We start from the raw sequence: 17,437 nt of genomic DNA on the forward strand, positions 1-17,437 counted from the left end.
GGGTGATTTCGGACCAGCCACAGACTTTCTGCCTAACCTACCTTACAGCGTTGCTGTACAGATCGCAAAACCGAAGAAACTGAAGTAAGCTGCTTTGCTCCCCCACTAATGAGAAAGACAGATTTTTGCCTAGAAAGAGGCTGCTGAGAGGGGAGGAGATAAAGTTGCCAGCTTAAGGTATGGAAATTCCTGGAGATTTGAGGAGTGGAGCCCAGAGAGGGGGACCTCAGACAGGTACAGCACCGTAGATTCCACCCTCCAAACCAGCCATATGCTCCTGGGGAACTATTGTTGCCAATCTTGGCCCAGCAGCCATCAAACCATTCTCTTCAACCCCCTGCTGTGCAGCTGACTTTCCCCTAGGGTTGCCAATCTCCAGATGGGACCTGGAGATCTCCCGCTGTTACAACTGATCTCCAGATGACAGAGATCAGTTCCCTGGGAGAACATGGCTGCTTTGGAAGGCAGACCCTATGACATTATACCTGCTGAGTCCTTCCGCCCCCCCGCCCAATGCTGCCCTCTACAGAATCCACCCCCCAAATCTCCAGGAGGTACTTTACCTCCTTCCAGCCTATGCATTCGTTACAAATCACATCTTTCTAGATCCCATTGTATTGCTTTCACAACGGGCTTTACTGCTAGTTAAGGTATAAACATGTGGAATATAATGTGCATGCTATTTTTGCTCTATACACTGGGGAATGCAGAGACAATTAAAGCTTCCCTGTGTGTATGTGCAAAGCAAAATCTCTATGCATGCAATTGTCATTGCAGGAGTTTAGTGCAAAAATCATTCATTTCCAGCTACCAGCTGCATATTGAAGGTGGATCCTATACGCATACAAAAGTTTGCAAATCACCTGCAAGCCCAAATTGAACATGAGACACTCCAAAATCACCCTGGAACATGAGTACTGAAGCTCTAAACACTGGTTTGCAGGATAAATTGTCCCTTAACCTCTCAAGTGGTATCCAACAATTTTTTTCCAAACTGTGCTTACCACATTGCATTCTCTATTTCATATACTGAAGGAGCCCAATGCAGCTGTCCCAAGTCTTTACTCAATGCTGCTTAGTGTCACCAGGTCTGGGTTGGAAAATACGAAGAGATTTTGATGGTGGAGCCTGAGGAGAGTGATGTCTGCGAAGGGGAGAGAATTCAATGGGGTATAATGCCATAAAGTCCACTTTCCAGAGCAACCTTTGTCTCCATGTGAACAGATCTGTGTTGCCTGGAGATCAGTTGTAATAGTGGGAGATCTCCAGGCAACACCTGGAGGTTGGCAACCCTAATGCTGCGGCCCCTTTTCCTTACTCTTGGAGGCACCAAGTTTCTGGCTGGGCAGTCACTGCTGCCACTAACAAATTGACAATTTGTACATCTAACATTTGTACATTCGTAAATCTAGCATTCTTTATCTGCATTATTGTTTACAGGCTCTAACTAGTTGGCACATCTTCCTGAAGTTGCAGCATTTAAAAGTCCAGCCTTGCCTTAGAGTTGGGTTGGGACTTCTCCCCATTATCTCTTGACACATGGACAAGATGGAGTCCCCAGGTAAAGATTTAGTCCTTCACGGCTTGTCCTCATTCAAGAAAGATGAACAAGGAGAAAAGAGCACAGGACAGCTTTTTCCTCCTGTCCTGAAATGTATCGTCTCCCTTGGGAGACACTGTCCCCGTTGGGGTCAGTCCTGGTCTTCCTGCCTCAAAAGGAAGAAAATACAATCTAGCCTTTGGGCTGCCCCAGTTTCTATCCCCTTATGGGTGACATTCCAGCAAGGTACAAAGTTTGAGTCCAGTGGCATCTTTAAGACCAACAAAATTTAATTCTGGATGTAAGCTTTTGTGTGCATGCGCACTTCCTCAGATACCTACCTGAATCTATTCCAGCAAGGTATGAGATGTTAAATTTTTCATTCTTACTTATGCCAAAGCAATTTACATAACTAAGCTCTGGAAAGGTCTGTGCTTGGAAAAGAGATGACTCATCTGTAGTTTTCCTTTTGCCAATCTTTTACCATCATTGCAGCCTCTGGAGCATGTGCAGAGTGCAGTCTTGATTAAGAAAATACTGAGTTAGAGTGGAGGGCATTTCTCCACATTCCTCAACAATATTAAAATGCCCAAATATTGCTTTAGCCTCATATGATATGTTTCTTAACTCTCTCTCTGTGTCTCTCTGTGTCTCTCTGTGTCTCTCTGTGTCTCTCTCTGTCTCTCTCTGTCTCTCTCTCTCTCTCTCTCTCTCTCTCTGTGTGTGTGTGTGTGTAAGGGCTGTTAAGTCACTTCCAACTTATGGCAACCCTATGAATTAGTGTTCTCCAAAATGTTCTGTTGTTAATAACATTGCTCAGGTCTTGCAAACTGAGGGCTGTGGTTTCCTTGATTGAGTCAATCCATCTCAAGTTGGATATTCCTCTTTTTCTGCTGCCTTCAAGTTTCCCTAGCATTATTGTCTTTTCCAGTAACTCACAATGTGACCAAAGTACCATAGTTCATCAATGTAGCATAATGCACTGAATAAGCAAATGTGTTGCTAACAGTAAATGGTTAAGACGTTCCAGGGGCATCTGGCTAGCTGCTGCACTAGAGCCAATTTGGCGTAGTGGTTAAGAGTGGCAGACTCTTATCTGGAGAACCTGGTTTGATTCCCCACTCCTCCTCCACTTGAAGCCAGCTGGGTGACCTTGGGTCAGTCACAGTTCTCTCAGAGCTCTCTCAGCCCCCACCTACCTCAAAGGATGCCTGTTGTGGAGAGAGGAAGGCAAGGTGATTGTAAGCCACTCTGAAACTCCTTCGGGTAGTGAAAAGCAGGGTATAAAAACCAACTCTTCTTCTTCTTCTAGAATGATCTCTGGTCCAATCCAACCAGACTTTGCTTGTGCTCTTATCAATGGTTTTTCCCCCCTTAAGCTTCACTCTCTGCTTCATACAGCAGTGTTTTCTACATTTCTAATCAGCACTAAAACATCCTTCTTCCTATGGAAGAGAGAACGATGAGAGCAAGTATGATCTATGTAGTGTCTGTACAGTTAGTTACTTGTGCTGTGGGGTAATGAAGAATTTTTGTAACTTCTTCCGCTGTTGTGGTCTGGGGTCTTTTTGTCAAAGCCTATATTCACATTTTGGTCTGACTATTGCAATATGCCCCATTGTATTTTATGCCCTTGATTCAAAATAATACTGAAGCCATCATTGGGGGAAAAAGACAGCTCCCTCTAGCTCCCGCGCTATCCTCAAGCTATTAATGTTAAAAAGAGCATTGGGTAACCCCCAGGTGACCATTTCAGACGTCACTCAAGTGTCTCCCACAGTATCTGCAGCCTCACCGTAACAGAATTTTTTTTAAAAGCTGAAACCGCCATCTTGTTACCACAGCAACACCAGCAGACCAGGACACTGTAATGCACTGTAACCTAGCAACTAGTGACGGAACTCCCGAGCTGTTTGGGGAAGCTGCAAATAAGCAGCCTCGGCTGAGATTGATTGTCCCTAGGCAAAGGAGAGGGTGAGACATGCTGCTGTGCGGAGCACCACCCTGACTGTTCTGGTACAAGAATAATGAGGGAAAGCTTGCACGTCACTCCCCACCTCTGGGAAAAGAAGGGTTGCAGGAGCCAGACAAATGAAAGCGATACAATCGCAGTGGCGCACCAGGTGTACCCTTTCCCCTTCTCTGCCTCCACTGGATGGCATCTTCCTGGCAATGTTAGTAGAGATCGTCTGCCACAGAGGAGAAAGCACCATCGGGGTTCACCGTCTGCTTTCAGTGGCAAAATGGCCATGCCTCGGCCCTAGGGCACATGCTTTGCAAGGAGATGCTCCCAGCTTCAATCCCCACCCTACCCAAATCAAAGATCTCACAACAAGCCTAAAGATAGCCAGCTAACCACGAGATCCTGTACTTGCATAGTGGTTAGAGTGTTGCACTGGGAACTGGGGGATCCGGGTTCAAATCCCCACTGTGCCATGGAGCTCACTAGGTGATTTTGGTTCAGTTCCTCCCTCTCTCCCCCTAACCTATAGGGTTGTAGTGATGATAAAATGGGAGGGAGGAGAACACTGTACACTATTCACTCACTCTTCTTGGAGGAATGCAAATAAATAAAGATACTGGGATGGCAACTAGAATACACGGCTACCTAAAAGGATCAGATGAGTTCAAGAAGGAATGATCTGGTAACCTTAATAGTTAAACAGAAGAAGAAGAGATTTATACCCTGCCTTTCACTACCTGAAGGACTCTCAGAGTGGCTTACAATCTCCTTTCCCTTCCCTTCCCCACAACAGACACCCTGTGAGGTAGGTGGGGCTGAGAGAGCTCTCTCAAGAACTGCCCTTGAGAGAACAGCTCTGAAAAAACTTATGACTGACCCAAGGTCATACCAGCAGCTGCATGTGGAAGAGTGGGGAATCAATCCCCATTCTCCCAGATTAGAGTCTGTGCTCCTAACCACTATACCACACTGGCTCTCTTGTACAAAGCTCCACGTACAAAGAAAGTATACTTCAAGAACAGATGCTGGGGACAAGCAACATGGAGAGAGCTGAAACCTCTCACCCCTGTATGTGAGTACACAGTCATCGGGCTGAAAAGAAAATGTTGGACTAATGGTCACATGTACAGGCAATTCTTACCAAGGTTTAGTTCACACATACTGGAAACAGCACCAAGGTGTTTTCCATAGAGGGACAGGGTTGCACTGGTTTCCCTGTTGCTTCTGAGGGTGCTGATGCAATGCAGCAGCAGTAGGGCTTCCATAGAGCAGTCTTCCCTGCATTTTTCCTGCCTCAGTCCTCAGCAGTGGCCATTCCCCTACACACACCACCAGGGGGCTTTTCAGTTTTAAAGAAAAGCAACTGACTTTGTTATGGCATTATAACATTCCAACAGTCTGTCTGAGAGTGACAGGCACTTAGAATTCCCAGCTTTCATTTATGAAAAAAGTCTCTAGCTCCTTTCACTGTAGAAATATCTTTCTGCAACAAAAGGGGACAGAGACTTACTTTTTTTTAAAATGAAAGGTAGGAATTCAATTGCCAGTTAGAGGGGGAAGAGGCCCTGTGGTGAGGGGGGAAAGGGCCACCATGGAGGACAGAGAAGGTGGTCCCAATGTGGACAATACCTGGAAGACGCAGACTTTCCTGTCAGCACGGATGCCACCCAAGCATTGCTGTGATCTTTCCCAAGCATGTGTGCGGGGAAGACTCATTTCTCAATAGTATCCAAGACACAGTAAACAATCCATGTGTTAAGTTACTCCAAAAGTAAGCTTCTGAGCATGTACAGAACACCTCTTGTCACCAAGTAAAGCTATAAGGGAGAACAGAGAACAAAGGGGGGTCTTTGCATGGTCTTCCAGCAGGTTTCAATCTTGCCTGTTCTCTTTTTTTAAAAGAGATGAAGCCAGTGTTGTGCCTGAAGGGGAAAAGAGAAGTGGTCTAGAAAGAGTAGAAGAGAGGCAGTACTCATCACAGGCTATGTTTGCTCCAGGAGAGAATCAGCATATAAGTTTAGGATGAAGGTTTGGGTTGCTGTAAAAAAAAAAAAAGGTTTGGGTTGCCAGGTGTGTTGGAAAAACTGGCAAAAATACGTAGATATTCAGAGTTTGCAATGGATCTTTGCTTCACTGGAGAGGAGGCATTTCTTTCTGTGCAGAAATCTTTATTTCTAAGGGAAGGGTACACAGGAAAATCTACAAAATAACAAAGACCTAAGGCTACATCTCTACAGCTACAGAACAGACCGACCACACGGTCTCACAACAACAACAGTAATAGAGATTCTTCTTCTTCTTGACCCCTAGAAGGAAATCATCTGAATGCATTAACAAATGATTGTTACTAAATAGGCTTCAGTTTCCCGGGGTCTCTTCCCATTGGCCCTGTCCCAGGTTTCCCTTCCAGGTCAGTTTAAACAATAGCACACAAGGTAAACAGATTAACCCTATAATGACTGAATTAGACTTTGCAACACAGACATATTTCCAACAAGGTGCCCCCACCCACCAGCAGGGGATGGGGGTGTAGGGTGGCCACATCCAGGTTTGGAAACTACTGGATATTTGGAAATGGAGGCTGGGGAGGACAGGGACCTCAGTGGAGCACAATGCCAAGAGTCCACCCTCCAAAACATCCATTTTCTCCTGGGAAACTGATTTCTGTCATTTGGAGGTGAGCTGTAATTCCAGGGGATCCCCAGGTCCCACCTGGAAGCTGGCATCCCTAATGACGGTGGACTAAGATGCCCTTGGCAGTCTGAGACAGAAGGGGAGAACAAGCCTGCTTGTTACTGTGACAGAGTATCAAGGGTTAATGCCTCACAGAGTTGGAGAACCTTTGAGTGACAAGCTTCCAAACAGAATTCTGTGGAGAGTGTCAATTAAGAAATGACAGTAGGGAATAGACAGTTGAAGACAAGGCAGTTTAGCACTGACTGCAGACCAGGAAGGAGGCAAGAGGAGTGAGAGGATCACAGAAGATCCCCATTCAAGTGGAAAAGAGACAGAGCTTCTAGTCAAGAGAAGTAATCCCTGCCCAGTGCAAAGGAAGAAAACTCTTAAAAGAGGAGTGATCCCTGGTCTGTGTAGAGAGAATGAAATGTCAGTGAAACTCAGAAACTTATGCTTGCAACTTAAAGCAGAAACTTAAAAGAAAGCCTCTCCCCTCAAAGTTTCAAAGACCTTGTTGAAAGCCAAAACACTTACTTGTTTGCAGCATATTAGCTGGATTTAGTGTGATTAGAAAGTTACCTCAGTTTCTATGATCAGTTCACCTCATACATCCTACCTCCTTTCCCCCTCCAAGATAAATATAATATTTTGTTTATTTTTGAATTTTCAAAACTTCTTGTGTGCCATTACAGGAGTAAAATATCAGCAGGTGATTTTGTCTGGCTGGGCCAGCCTCAAGATATATAATAACATGATAGGGTGGGACAGCCATAGACCAACAAATAAGAAGAAAATAGATGTAGGAGCTGCTCAGCAAGAAAGAAAAAAGAAACAAAGGGAAACTCCTGTGCGAGAGGGAGCGAAGAGGGCAGGATCGCCATAGTTATCCCTTGGAGCATGAAGAGTAACCCTCTAGGCAAGATGCTAAGCTTGGATATATCGTCATCAATCTATATAAAAGCTAGTACATCAAGATTTTATCAGACTCCAGTGTAACCAAGAAACTAAACCAAAAGACAGAGCTATGCATAAAAACAGAGGTTTGACTGTTAATGATCGAGTTCTTGTGGGGTAGGAGATACGTTTAGTCCCTATCCCAGTGGTATCACAGTCTACTTTCTCCCATGTAAGCAAATGATTTCCATGAACTCCTCAGGGACAAGTAAACCACTGCATTTGGTGACCCTACTGTAGTGCCTCCCTAATCCTAACCCACCTCCCAGGGTTGTTGTGAGGATAAATTAGAGGAGGGGAAGAATGATGCTGTAAGCTTCTTTGGGTCCCCATCTGGGAGAACAGCAGGGTATAACTATCTAAAGAAAGGAGAGATAAGAGGAAAGGTATAACTCTGCTACGAAAGGAACTAGATACTTAATTTTGTTTTAACTGAAAGCTAGGAATCCAGAGAACATTAACACAATAGAGAGACTGATATATCATTACAATTATTTTTTTAAGCCCTCCAGGGAGGGGTAGATGGAAAAATGGCTGCTGCAAGGCCCTGGGGCAGGAACAACAGCACTGATTTGCGCAAGACTAGGACTTTCCCAGCCACATATGCACCTGCCCAGTTTTGCTGTAGAATCTTTCCCAAAATATTTCAACAAAAGCAGCCTGGGGAAGATCACAACAAAAACAGGTGAAACTGTGGCGGTACACAGAAGCACCACGATGCTGTGGGGAAACAGGGGAAAAAACTGCTTCCCAATAGCATTCAACTCGGGACAAGCCCGTGTTTAAGTGACCATAGTTTCAAGTGAACACATGCCCCTAACTAAATCAGCCAGAGTAAACCTGTGACCTCAAGTGTCCTTTATGGTGTGACTATTGCCTGCCAACTGAAATTAGTCTCTCCCCACTGCCATCACTTAACCCTTTCCTTCACCATGCCCACAACTCCTCTGTCCTTGGAAAACAGCTGGAGGAGTGGCATGGGACAGTGCAGAGGTCATGAAGAGTCAAGTTAGAAACAAGAGAAAGAAGAGCAAAGACAGGAAGGAAGGAAGGAGTGTGAAAGGCGAGAAAGAAAATATCAGAAAGAAAACATAACTGGAACAAAGGACATCAAAGAAAGGAAACTGAAAATGGATAATGAAGGGATGTGGAAGGGATCAGGACGTGGGCGCCAGGAAATACATCACCAGGCATCATTCCACCCAAAGGCACCATGTTGGGGATCACTGGTTTCTTTCCACAATGCATGCATAAGAGAGTATTTCAGTAATTCAGAAGGAATACAAAATGTTTTTCCTCTGAACATAAAGCACTCTGGGCATATGGTTGGCTACATTTTTCTTGATTTTTTTTGAAGCCACGCAGAATGGCTCTTTTGTAGGAATTATCCAAAAGATTTTTTAAAAGGGGGAAAGCATGGATAAAAGCCAGTGGAGGCGAGGAAACGCCATATCTAAGGCTCCCCATTAAGTCTAGTACTATCTACTCTGGCTAGCAGCAGCTCTTCCCTTGCTCTGAAGTTTGGGACCCTTTGAACTGGAGATACCAGGAAATGAGTATGGACCTTTCAGCATCCAAAGCAAATACTCTGTCCTATCAAGCATATGAACATATGAAGCTGCCTTCCATTGAGTCAAGCCATTAGTTTAATATTAGAGAGTATACAGGTTAGGCCTGGGGTCCCTCCCCGCACTGTGTCAGATGTAACATAATCACACATGAGTTGCAGGTGAGTTGAAGGTTCTCCTCTACTCTGCACATACAGTGCTTGATTCATCAGGACCATGGTACACATAGGTTTCTCCAAGAGGTCAAATAGCACCCAAATAGGACTGTTCCAAACTGGGGAACTGGTGCAAGGGGAAGCTGTTCTGCACACACAGGAATTAAGAAGAGCAGGGGTCATTTCCTGCAGGAGCGCATAGGAGCGGAGCTCCGGCAGTAAAGAGCCCAGGGGGAGGTCACATGCAACAAGCCCCACCCCCTGCTCCCAGCAGCCCTCAGTCAGAGCAAGAAGCAGCCAGGTAAGTTGCAGAGACCCCCCCAGCCCCCCAGTTCAAAACAGTCCAGTGGCACCTTTAAGGCCAAGTTTTATTTAGGTACAAGCTCTTCCTCTTCTGCGAGGACAAATCTGCACGTCCCCCCCCCCCAATAGCTAGCAACCCAAAAAAGTCACGCGAGTGGAGCCTGAGCGGTGGGTGTTGCCTTCTGGCACACTTCCGGTGATGTCAGGGTGTGTGGCATATGCAAATAAGTTATGCTAAAGAGTTATGCTAATGAGCTCCTGCACCTCTTTTCCTATGAAATGACCCCTGAAGAAGAGTCCACAATTTATGTGTGATCGTTTTACACCTCACACAGGGTGGGGAACCCGGATCCAACCTGTGTTGTCTGTGGTGTGTCAATCTGCTATCGGCAGCAGCTGTGTCTTTCCAAGCCCTGTTAACTGAGCTTCTTTTAAGTAGAGATGAACGGACTGAATCTGAGATTTGCTGTACATAAAAACCAAGAGCTTTATCACCAAGCCAGAACCCTTCCCCTCTATTATTGAGCTTTGGTGGATCGATAACAGAAAAGGGCAAGGACTTTTGCAGTTGAATTAGAATCATTTTTTGCTGCCCTTCCCACCTGCTGAGTCCTCATCACATCCAAATCCAATCCTATTTACTGCACTGAGTTCTAATTTGAAATTCCATCCTTGTGGTTTGCATCTATACCTTGTATATCTACATCGTTTATACAGTGGGGCCTGGTGCTCCATTATTTGATGGGGCACTGGCTCATTTACACTGCCACACTTTTCACTCAGGGCTGGGTCTATTCCAGGATATTGCAAGCACCCTGCACAAATACCAACACAGTGTGATGATACTGAGCATAGAATTCAGCTTCCTGAGAATCTCAGCTTTATTTCTGGAAAAACAAGGACAAGTTGCCAGCCCCTACGGCGATGGAGATGTTGCATGATGCGGTCAATGTCTTGTGAAATCTCTGTAGCTTGTAAGGTAAGGTAGGATGGGATGGGATGGGCCCAGCAACAAGAAAGTTAGGCTTGGCTGCCCTGTGTCAATCTGTTTTCGTGGCTAGCAGAAGTGAAGTAAATGGAGCAAAAACTTAACAGTGGCCCCGGTCACATGGAGCATTAGGCATGCTAGAGAGATAGAAGATAGGTGGATTTTCCGGGTGCGATCTCACCGCCACATCTGGGAAGCGTAGAGCTCCCGTGGCGCACCCGAAGCTTCCCGCCGAAGATGCGGGGTAAAAAACTAGTACCTCGGAGGTACTAGTTTCCAGAAACCACGGGGCAAGGGCAGGCGTCTGATCTCGTTTCCTTTGGTAGTTCCGGCGCCCGCCCATGTCCCCTTGCAAAAAGGGTTTTTTTCCCCAAGTCTCCACGGATACGCACAAGCACCCAATGAAGCATGCACACATTTCAGTTAAAAAAAAAAACAACAACCCCATTTGCTGCGCCGCTCCGCTTCTTTGCCGCGTCGTGCGATCGGCACCTCCCCTCTAACCACGGGAGCTCGACGGGACCTCAACCCGATGCCTGATTGCGCAGTCGCGCGTTAGTTTGCTCCGGGGCAAACAGCCACGCCCCCCCCATTTTCCTGCCCGTGTGGCCGAGGCCAGTGTCATGCAAATTTGCAAAAGACATATGCAAAGGTTTAAAAATCCAGCTGCACTTAGCACAGAACTTTAAGCACAATTTCTGAGCAGCAATAACTCTCCCATCTACCTCATACGTTAAAGAAGGGATACTATCTTCACTTCAGTGGGCCATAAAAGCAAACAGTCAGTGTGTCTAATATGCTTATTTTCCAGGAAACTCATCTAGGGACACGTAATGACTGTCAGTCTATTCTACAATTCATAGAGATGGCTGTATTTCAGTTTTTAAAGTTAACTCAAAACCACACCCAAGAAATCCAAATTCCACCCTGAAACACTTGATTCTGCAATTTGTCTTAATTAAGCAAATTTTGCATATTTACCTGTATGAGTTTTGCATTCATTTTACTTAATTCCTGGTTGTCATGTGGAGAAGTTTAAATGTGTATAATTATCATTCCAGTTTTGTTAAACAAGAGTAGTGGGGCAAAATGCTGAATGGGATTTTGAAGCCCTCTCCTAACCACTGGAAATACCCTTCTAGCCTCTGAGGGCTAGGAACTTGGATGTTAAAATAAAAGAAAGCTGAAATTCTCAGAAGACAACTCTGTATGTGATACTACACTGTACACTCCTGCAGAATCACAGGACATATGCCCAATGACAGCAAGGTCCCTACTGCAGTGGAGCATACAATAAAATCTCTGTTGTTCTCTCTTGACCACAAGTACAGCCCCTAGACAAGTGATAGGTTCCTTTTTTAAAAAATCTAGGGATGGCATACTGTCCCTGTGAAAGAGCAATTCTCAGCACACTTTAGGGCCCTATGCTTTGTATCCGACAAACCTGGCTTTTCTGATTTGCTAAAGAAAGAGCACCACTGTCAAAATGAGACAAACTTGCCAAGGGACACCATCCAGCTGAATGCAAGAGAAGGTCACACAGTAAAGCAAGAAAGACATTTTGAATGGCATGGCAGTATTTGGCTTGGTGCAGATGTAGTAATTATGCACATTGCTTCTCTCCTCAAAGCAGGGGACCAGATTTTGCTCAGACACCTGCAATGCCCTTCAGCAAACAACATAAACTACAGGGAAAGCAGAACTTTTCAAGTTAAAACCAGCACAGGCTGCTTGTCGTGCCTGGAGGGGGGACCAGCCCATGGGGGAGAAGGACAACAGAGACATACCATGCTGGGAGGAAGCAGGCCACAGCTTTATTGACTACAGTCCTCAGGTCTTCACACAGCAATGGGTGTGGCTGACAGCCCAACAGCTATCAGCACCTTCCCTAACCTGCCTGTTAGGGATAACCAAGGACCAAGGGCTGGCATTACAGCTGAAAGTGGTGAAAACCACTATTCCTAGCCGCCACCATCTTCCTTGGGGGTGGGGGTGGCCAATGCATCGGCTTTGAGGTTGGCTGTCCTGTGCCCTATCCCCTAAAGCCCCTTAAGGGGACTCCCCTTTGGTCATGCAGAGAGCCAGCCCACCCTGCACAATCTTCACCATGTTCCCCAGTCAATGCCTCAATGCCAGCAGCAGTTGTGACGGTTGTGATCTTTGGTATATATATGGGGAAAGCCAAAAACCCCAGGGCACCAAGAGAGAGTTCCAGAATGGGACATGACCCTCGACCAGTTCATTTTCAAACCCTTCCCCCCAAAATGGGCCAGCCCTTTTGAGATAGGCTGCAAGAAGCCGCTTGATAGCTACCTGGCTTGCAGTGAAGCTGGACCCATTTGCCTTGCTTCCTCCCCCCTTGCCCGCAGGCACAAATGGCTGCTCCAGCCCATGGCTGGGAGCCTATCTTCAGACCATTTTTCAAAGTTGCAAAATCTGTAGGCCATATAGATAAGAGGCCTTCCCACTGGCTCACAGGCAACCTCCCCAACCTCAAGCAATTCTCCTTCATGCTGAAAGGGAAGAAAATGCTAAACAGACATCTTGGGGCAAAAAAAAGACGAAGTATGAACCTGCTTCACTGCCAACATTACCATAGAGTAATCACGAGAATGCACTCTCTCACACTCATGTTTGATTGCATTCCCTTGCCAATTTGTTCCTGGGTGAAATTCAAAGTGTTGATTCTTACCTTTAAAGCCCTAATACCTGACTGTCCCTCCCATAACCTCCATGTATGGTTGCCAACCTCCAGGTAGCAGCTGGAGATTTCCCGGGATTTACAGGTGATCTCCAGGTGACAGTTTCCCTGACTGCTTTGGAAGGTGGACTCTATGGCATTATACCCTACTGAAGTCCTTTTCCTCCCCAAACCTTGCCCTCCCCAAGCTCCACCCCCAAATCTCCAGGAATTTCCAAACCCAGAGCTGGCAGCCCTATCTTCAGTGCACCAGCTAAGATCTGTCTCACAAGCCCTGTTCTCCATGCCCACCCAACTCCCAGAAGTGGCAGGTAGAGACAGGGCTCTTCCCAGTACAGGCATCTTGTCTGTGGAATGCCCTTCCTCTTGAGGCTTGCCTGGTGCCTATACTGTAATAAAATAAATAAATACATAGTTTTTTTTAGATGCCAGGCCAAAGTGTTTTTGTTTACCTAGGCTTTTAATTAAGGAGCTGATCTTTTAAAATCATGTTATTAGTGTGCTTTTAGTCTGAAAATTGTTAAACTCTTTTTAAGCTGCTCAGTCATTTGCTTTTGTAATTCTCTGGCTGAGGTTTTTTTTAAAAAAAATTATAACATTTGATGTGAGTTCTGTATCATGTAATTTTGTAAGCCTAGGCAATGTGGCATAAAAAGTCCCTAAATAAATAAAGTAAATATGAGGCATTTGGGATAACTGCTTTCTATTGCATTGCTGATCCTTGTTGTATGTTACACTGAAGCATAAAAAGTAGCATCAAAGGATTACAAAGAAAGCAGCAAGATCATTCAACTTTGCTTTCATCCCCAGCTACCATGAGACTCACCCTGCTGAGTTGATCCAAGAGTCTTTGGTTCTGTTCAGATAGTTCCTGGACCGCCCGAGTCTTCTCTCGATCTGCTTCCCGCAGGTGGACCTGTTGTTTCTCCAGTTCATCCTGGAGCAGTTTCACATCACTCTCCAGCTCCGATACCCTTCCTTCCCATTCCCCTTCTTTGTTCTCAAACCGTCGCCTTAGTTCATGTTTCTCTTGTTCCAGGTGCTGCATAACACAAAGAAAATAAAGTTAAGACAAAGAGTTGAATATCATTGTCCCCTTTCCCTCTGAGCGAGCAAGCATCTTCTAACAGCCTTCCCAAACAGCTTCCTTCCTCCTGGCAACCCTCTTCTCACTCACCAACCAACCTATCTTTTATCTCCCACCTGTCTTCAGTCTTCAGCTATATTTATTTACTTCATTTATACCCTACCTGTCTCCACAATGGGGACCCAAAGGAACTTACATCCTTCTCCTGTCCTCCATTTCATCCTTACATTTACAACTGTGACATGCCTTAGGCTGCTCAAGGTCACCAACAAGCTTCCATGGCACAGTGGGGATTTGACCTGGATCCCAGCCTGAAACTCTAACCACTACACCACACTGGCCTTCATTGGATGACTGCTGTTGAACAGTAGCAAGCAGCCAGTCCTGAGCGAGTCATGCATGTTGTGTGGTATCAAGTCACCCAGTAGTTGTAAGCAGACCTGGCCTGAAAAGTCCTCCCTCAAAAAGCCAAAACAGCCTTGGAAATGACTCTGCCCCCTATCACTGCTTTCTACTAACAGAAACCAAGCTTGAAGGCTGGGAATACTGTTGTGGTTGTGTAGCAACAACACCCCTAAGACAGCATTCATTTCTTAAAGCTACGGATGCTATTTCTATTATTTGTTTTTTGTTTTTAGATTTCAGATTTTTCTGCAAACCAGGGGCTTTTCTCAGGTTTTTAGAAAGATCTGCCTTGTCTGTTCATGGATCCTGTCTTGGATTTAAGTATCCACAGATCTGGCCATGTTGAGAATTAGACATATTAACTGATAGACTGTTTTGGTAAGAATCAGGTTCTGTCATGCAGATAAACAGTGAAACAATCAGAAGTTTTGCAAGTTTGTTTTAAGAAGAAACAATCAACAGGAAACATCATCAGTGACCTCAACCAGCCATATTTATGCATCAATCTAGTTCCGTCCTGGTATACATTCTAACACCTCCTTCTGCTGGAAGGCTTCTGAAGCCAGAACTTCATCCAGTTTTGAAATGTTCATCACGTCATGCAAGTGGGGTTTTAAAGCTTTCATTTCCCTTTGATATAAGACTGTCCTTGGTTCTTTAATCTGGAGCAAAGTTATAAATTTAGAAGAATTGTGTGGTACAGCCCTCCTACAACTATATTACTTCCAAAAGCACTAGAGACATTGTACCACAGTCAACTTCCAAGCCAACATTAAGATGCGGGGGGGGGGGGAAAAAAAACTAAGTATGTCAAAGAAAATGTCTACAGCCTAGGCTTTTTCCTGATGTGCTTGTTTTCTATAAGCAGGGTATTTTAGATATAGGGGGGCATTAAACCCCGTGATCGACCCACCTACATATAATCTCATAAGGGATTGTTCTGGATATGTTGATAAGCCATTAATTCGCTTCTAATCTTTTCTGAATGAAGAACTGTGGTGAGAATGATATGGGAGCAAGGCAGAAAAAGGCAATAAATTGGCCAGATTTATTCCAAATCACAGGAGAAGTCCTGCTGTTCTCTATCATGTTGAATTGCATGAAAGTCTCTGGCACTCATCAACTGTTCCATCAACTCTCCCTCATTGCCCTCAATACCTGCAGTTGCTTCTCTGAATGTCCACATGGTGCCTCTTTCTTTTCCTTCAGACCACTCCTCAAAAACCCCTCTTTTCATGAAGCTTCACCCTCACCTCTTGCTACTTTTTGCTTCTCCATCCCTTTTCATTTCTTCTTTGCCTTCTCCAGTGTCAAAATACAGACTGTAACTTGCTCAGGGCAGATGCCCTCCTAACACTCAATTTTTATTTCTTTTTAAAAAAAATTAAACCAAACTGGACACACCATCCTCTGATTTGCCAGCCTTTCCCCCTAAACTCTGATGTAGGATTAGCTCCAGTTATTCAGTGCTGAGGGAAATGGACAGTACCTGATCAGAGATATTTTAATCTAATTTCACTGCGTACACATTTCAGGTTTGAGCCCTGGCATGGACAACAGATGGCTAAACCTTGGCACAAATTACACTTAGTAATCCCTCTGGGAATGACAAGTCAGAGAAAACAAAATTCTGCCAGGCTTTATCTTACAGACACACTTGAGAGCTGATTAGGGAGGAGGCATGCTAAGGCTCCAGGTTCTGAGAGGAAAGAAATTGGAGGGAGGGCCATCGTCCTAATTTTTGCCTTACTTGTCCCCTTCTTCCCTTGTATGAAAAAAGCATTCTCGTTCTTAAGTTGTGTCCCAAAAAGATGTGGGGAGAAAGGGTTGATGAACAAAAATCCTGGGCCTGTCTTCAACAGCCTATTTACCTCAGAGTTTAGATAGCCGCAGGCGGAAACACACTACCAGTTGTTCATTCATTCCCTGTGAGGCAGGAGAAGAGCATTTACTGCAGGAATTAGTTTGTCAGCAGCTGCTTTTGGAAAGGCCTGTCAAAATTACCTCACTTTCTCCTTATTAAAACTAAGGTACTATGTTGGGACTGATACATAGGAATTAACAAATATGCCCTCCTGCATCTGTTAGATTTCTGTCTCTGGGAATTTAAGGCAAGCCTGGCTATAATATTCAACAGCTTGTTTGTAGGATACTTTGCATCCTCTGTTGCCTCCCTCAACAGGGACCAATTGAGGAATAGGTACATTTCAGCAGGGGCTTGGAGTTCATGGTTGTCCAGCCTGAGCTGCAAGACTATTATCATGACACAGTCTATTTATGCCACTTCAGAAACTATATATAAGGAGGATGAAACAGAAGTAAATGGACATACTCCAGTCCTATTTTGTTTTTAATGAAATGGAATGTTTAGAAAGCATAAGGAGCTTGGCAAAGAGCATCATTAAAGAGGAGGAGATCTTTACTTTCCATTATAGCAAAAGCAGGTTTTATGGCCAATGTAATGAAATAAGTGAACCCTGTAAAATCTTTAAAGTGACAGTTCTCCCTAAAGGATAAGGAATGAAAAGCCTTGTTTCTTGCAATAGTTCCACAAACCATAAAGTCATTGATACAATCCCCAGTGGGACCAAAGTTTATACTTCATGCACATGTAACAAATCTAGGACAGTGAGTTCACATACAAAAACTGGAATATCAGTAAGGGGAGGGGGAAAGATAGCAAGATTTCAAGCCCTGCTTTGCATCTAATCTGCACAAATATTTTATACAGTATATGTTTTGTATACTTTTTATACCTTGTACTAACCACTACAGTATTATCTACACAGATAAAACAGTTGTAGCTTTTAAGCAAAGGGGATTTTTGCATTTGGAATGCACAAGCAGGGGACCGTTCTTGTGGGGATGTCTTTTTTCCTTCTCCCCCACTATTTCCCCTTTCCCTTTCTTGAAAGCCCCTGTTGCCTCTCCCCTATCCTGCTTCCTTCTCTCTTTCCCACCCACTTGTCAACCTATCTGCCCCTCTGTCTTCAGCTTTCCTTCCTTCCCCCTGGCAGCTTCTCCTTAGGAAAACTGGGCACTATTTGCTGCCAGGGCAGGTATGCAGTAGGGAACATTTTTTTCCCCTCTATCCCCT

The 17,437-nt window shown here is 44.8% G+C and overlaps 1 protein-coding gene across 1 annotated transcript in view; it reads right to left on the reverse strand.

Annotated features, from left to right (window-relative positions):
• Positions 1-17,437, reverse strand: part of CCDC64 (coiled-coil domain containing 64) — a 90,718-nt gene that overhangs the window by 65,024 nt on the left and 8,257 nt on the right. Inside the window, exon 2 of the mRNA XM_015425297.1 lies at positions 13,675-13,890. Within this exon, the coding sequence (XP_015280783.1) occupies positions 13,675-13,890 (216 nt within the window). The remainder of the gene's footprint in view (positions 1-13,674; positions 13,891-17,437) is intronic.

Source organism: Gekko japonicus, unplaced genomic scaffold, assembly GCF_001447785.1.
Source record: "Gekko japonicus isolate JY-2015 unplaced genomic scaffold, Gekko_japonicus_V1.1 scaffold135, whole genome shotgun sequence".
In the NCBI taxonomy this organism is placed as follows: Eukaryota; Metazoa; Chordata; class Lepidosauria; order Squamata; family Gekkonidae; genus Gekko; species Gekko japonicus.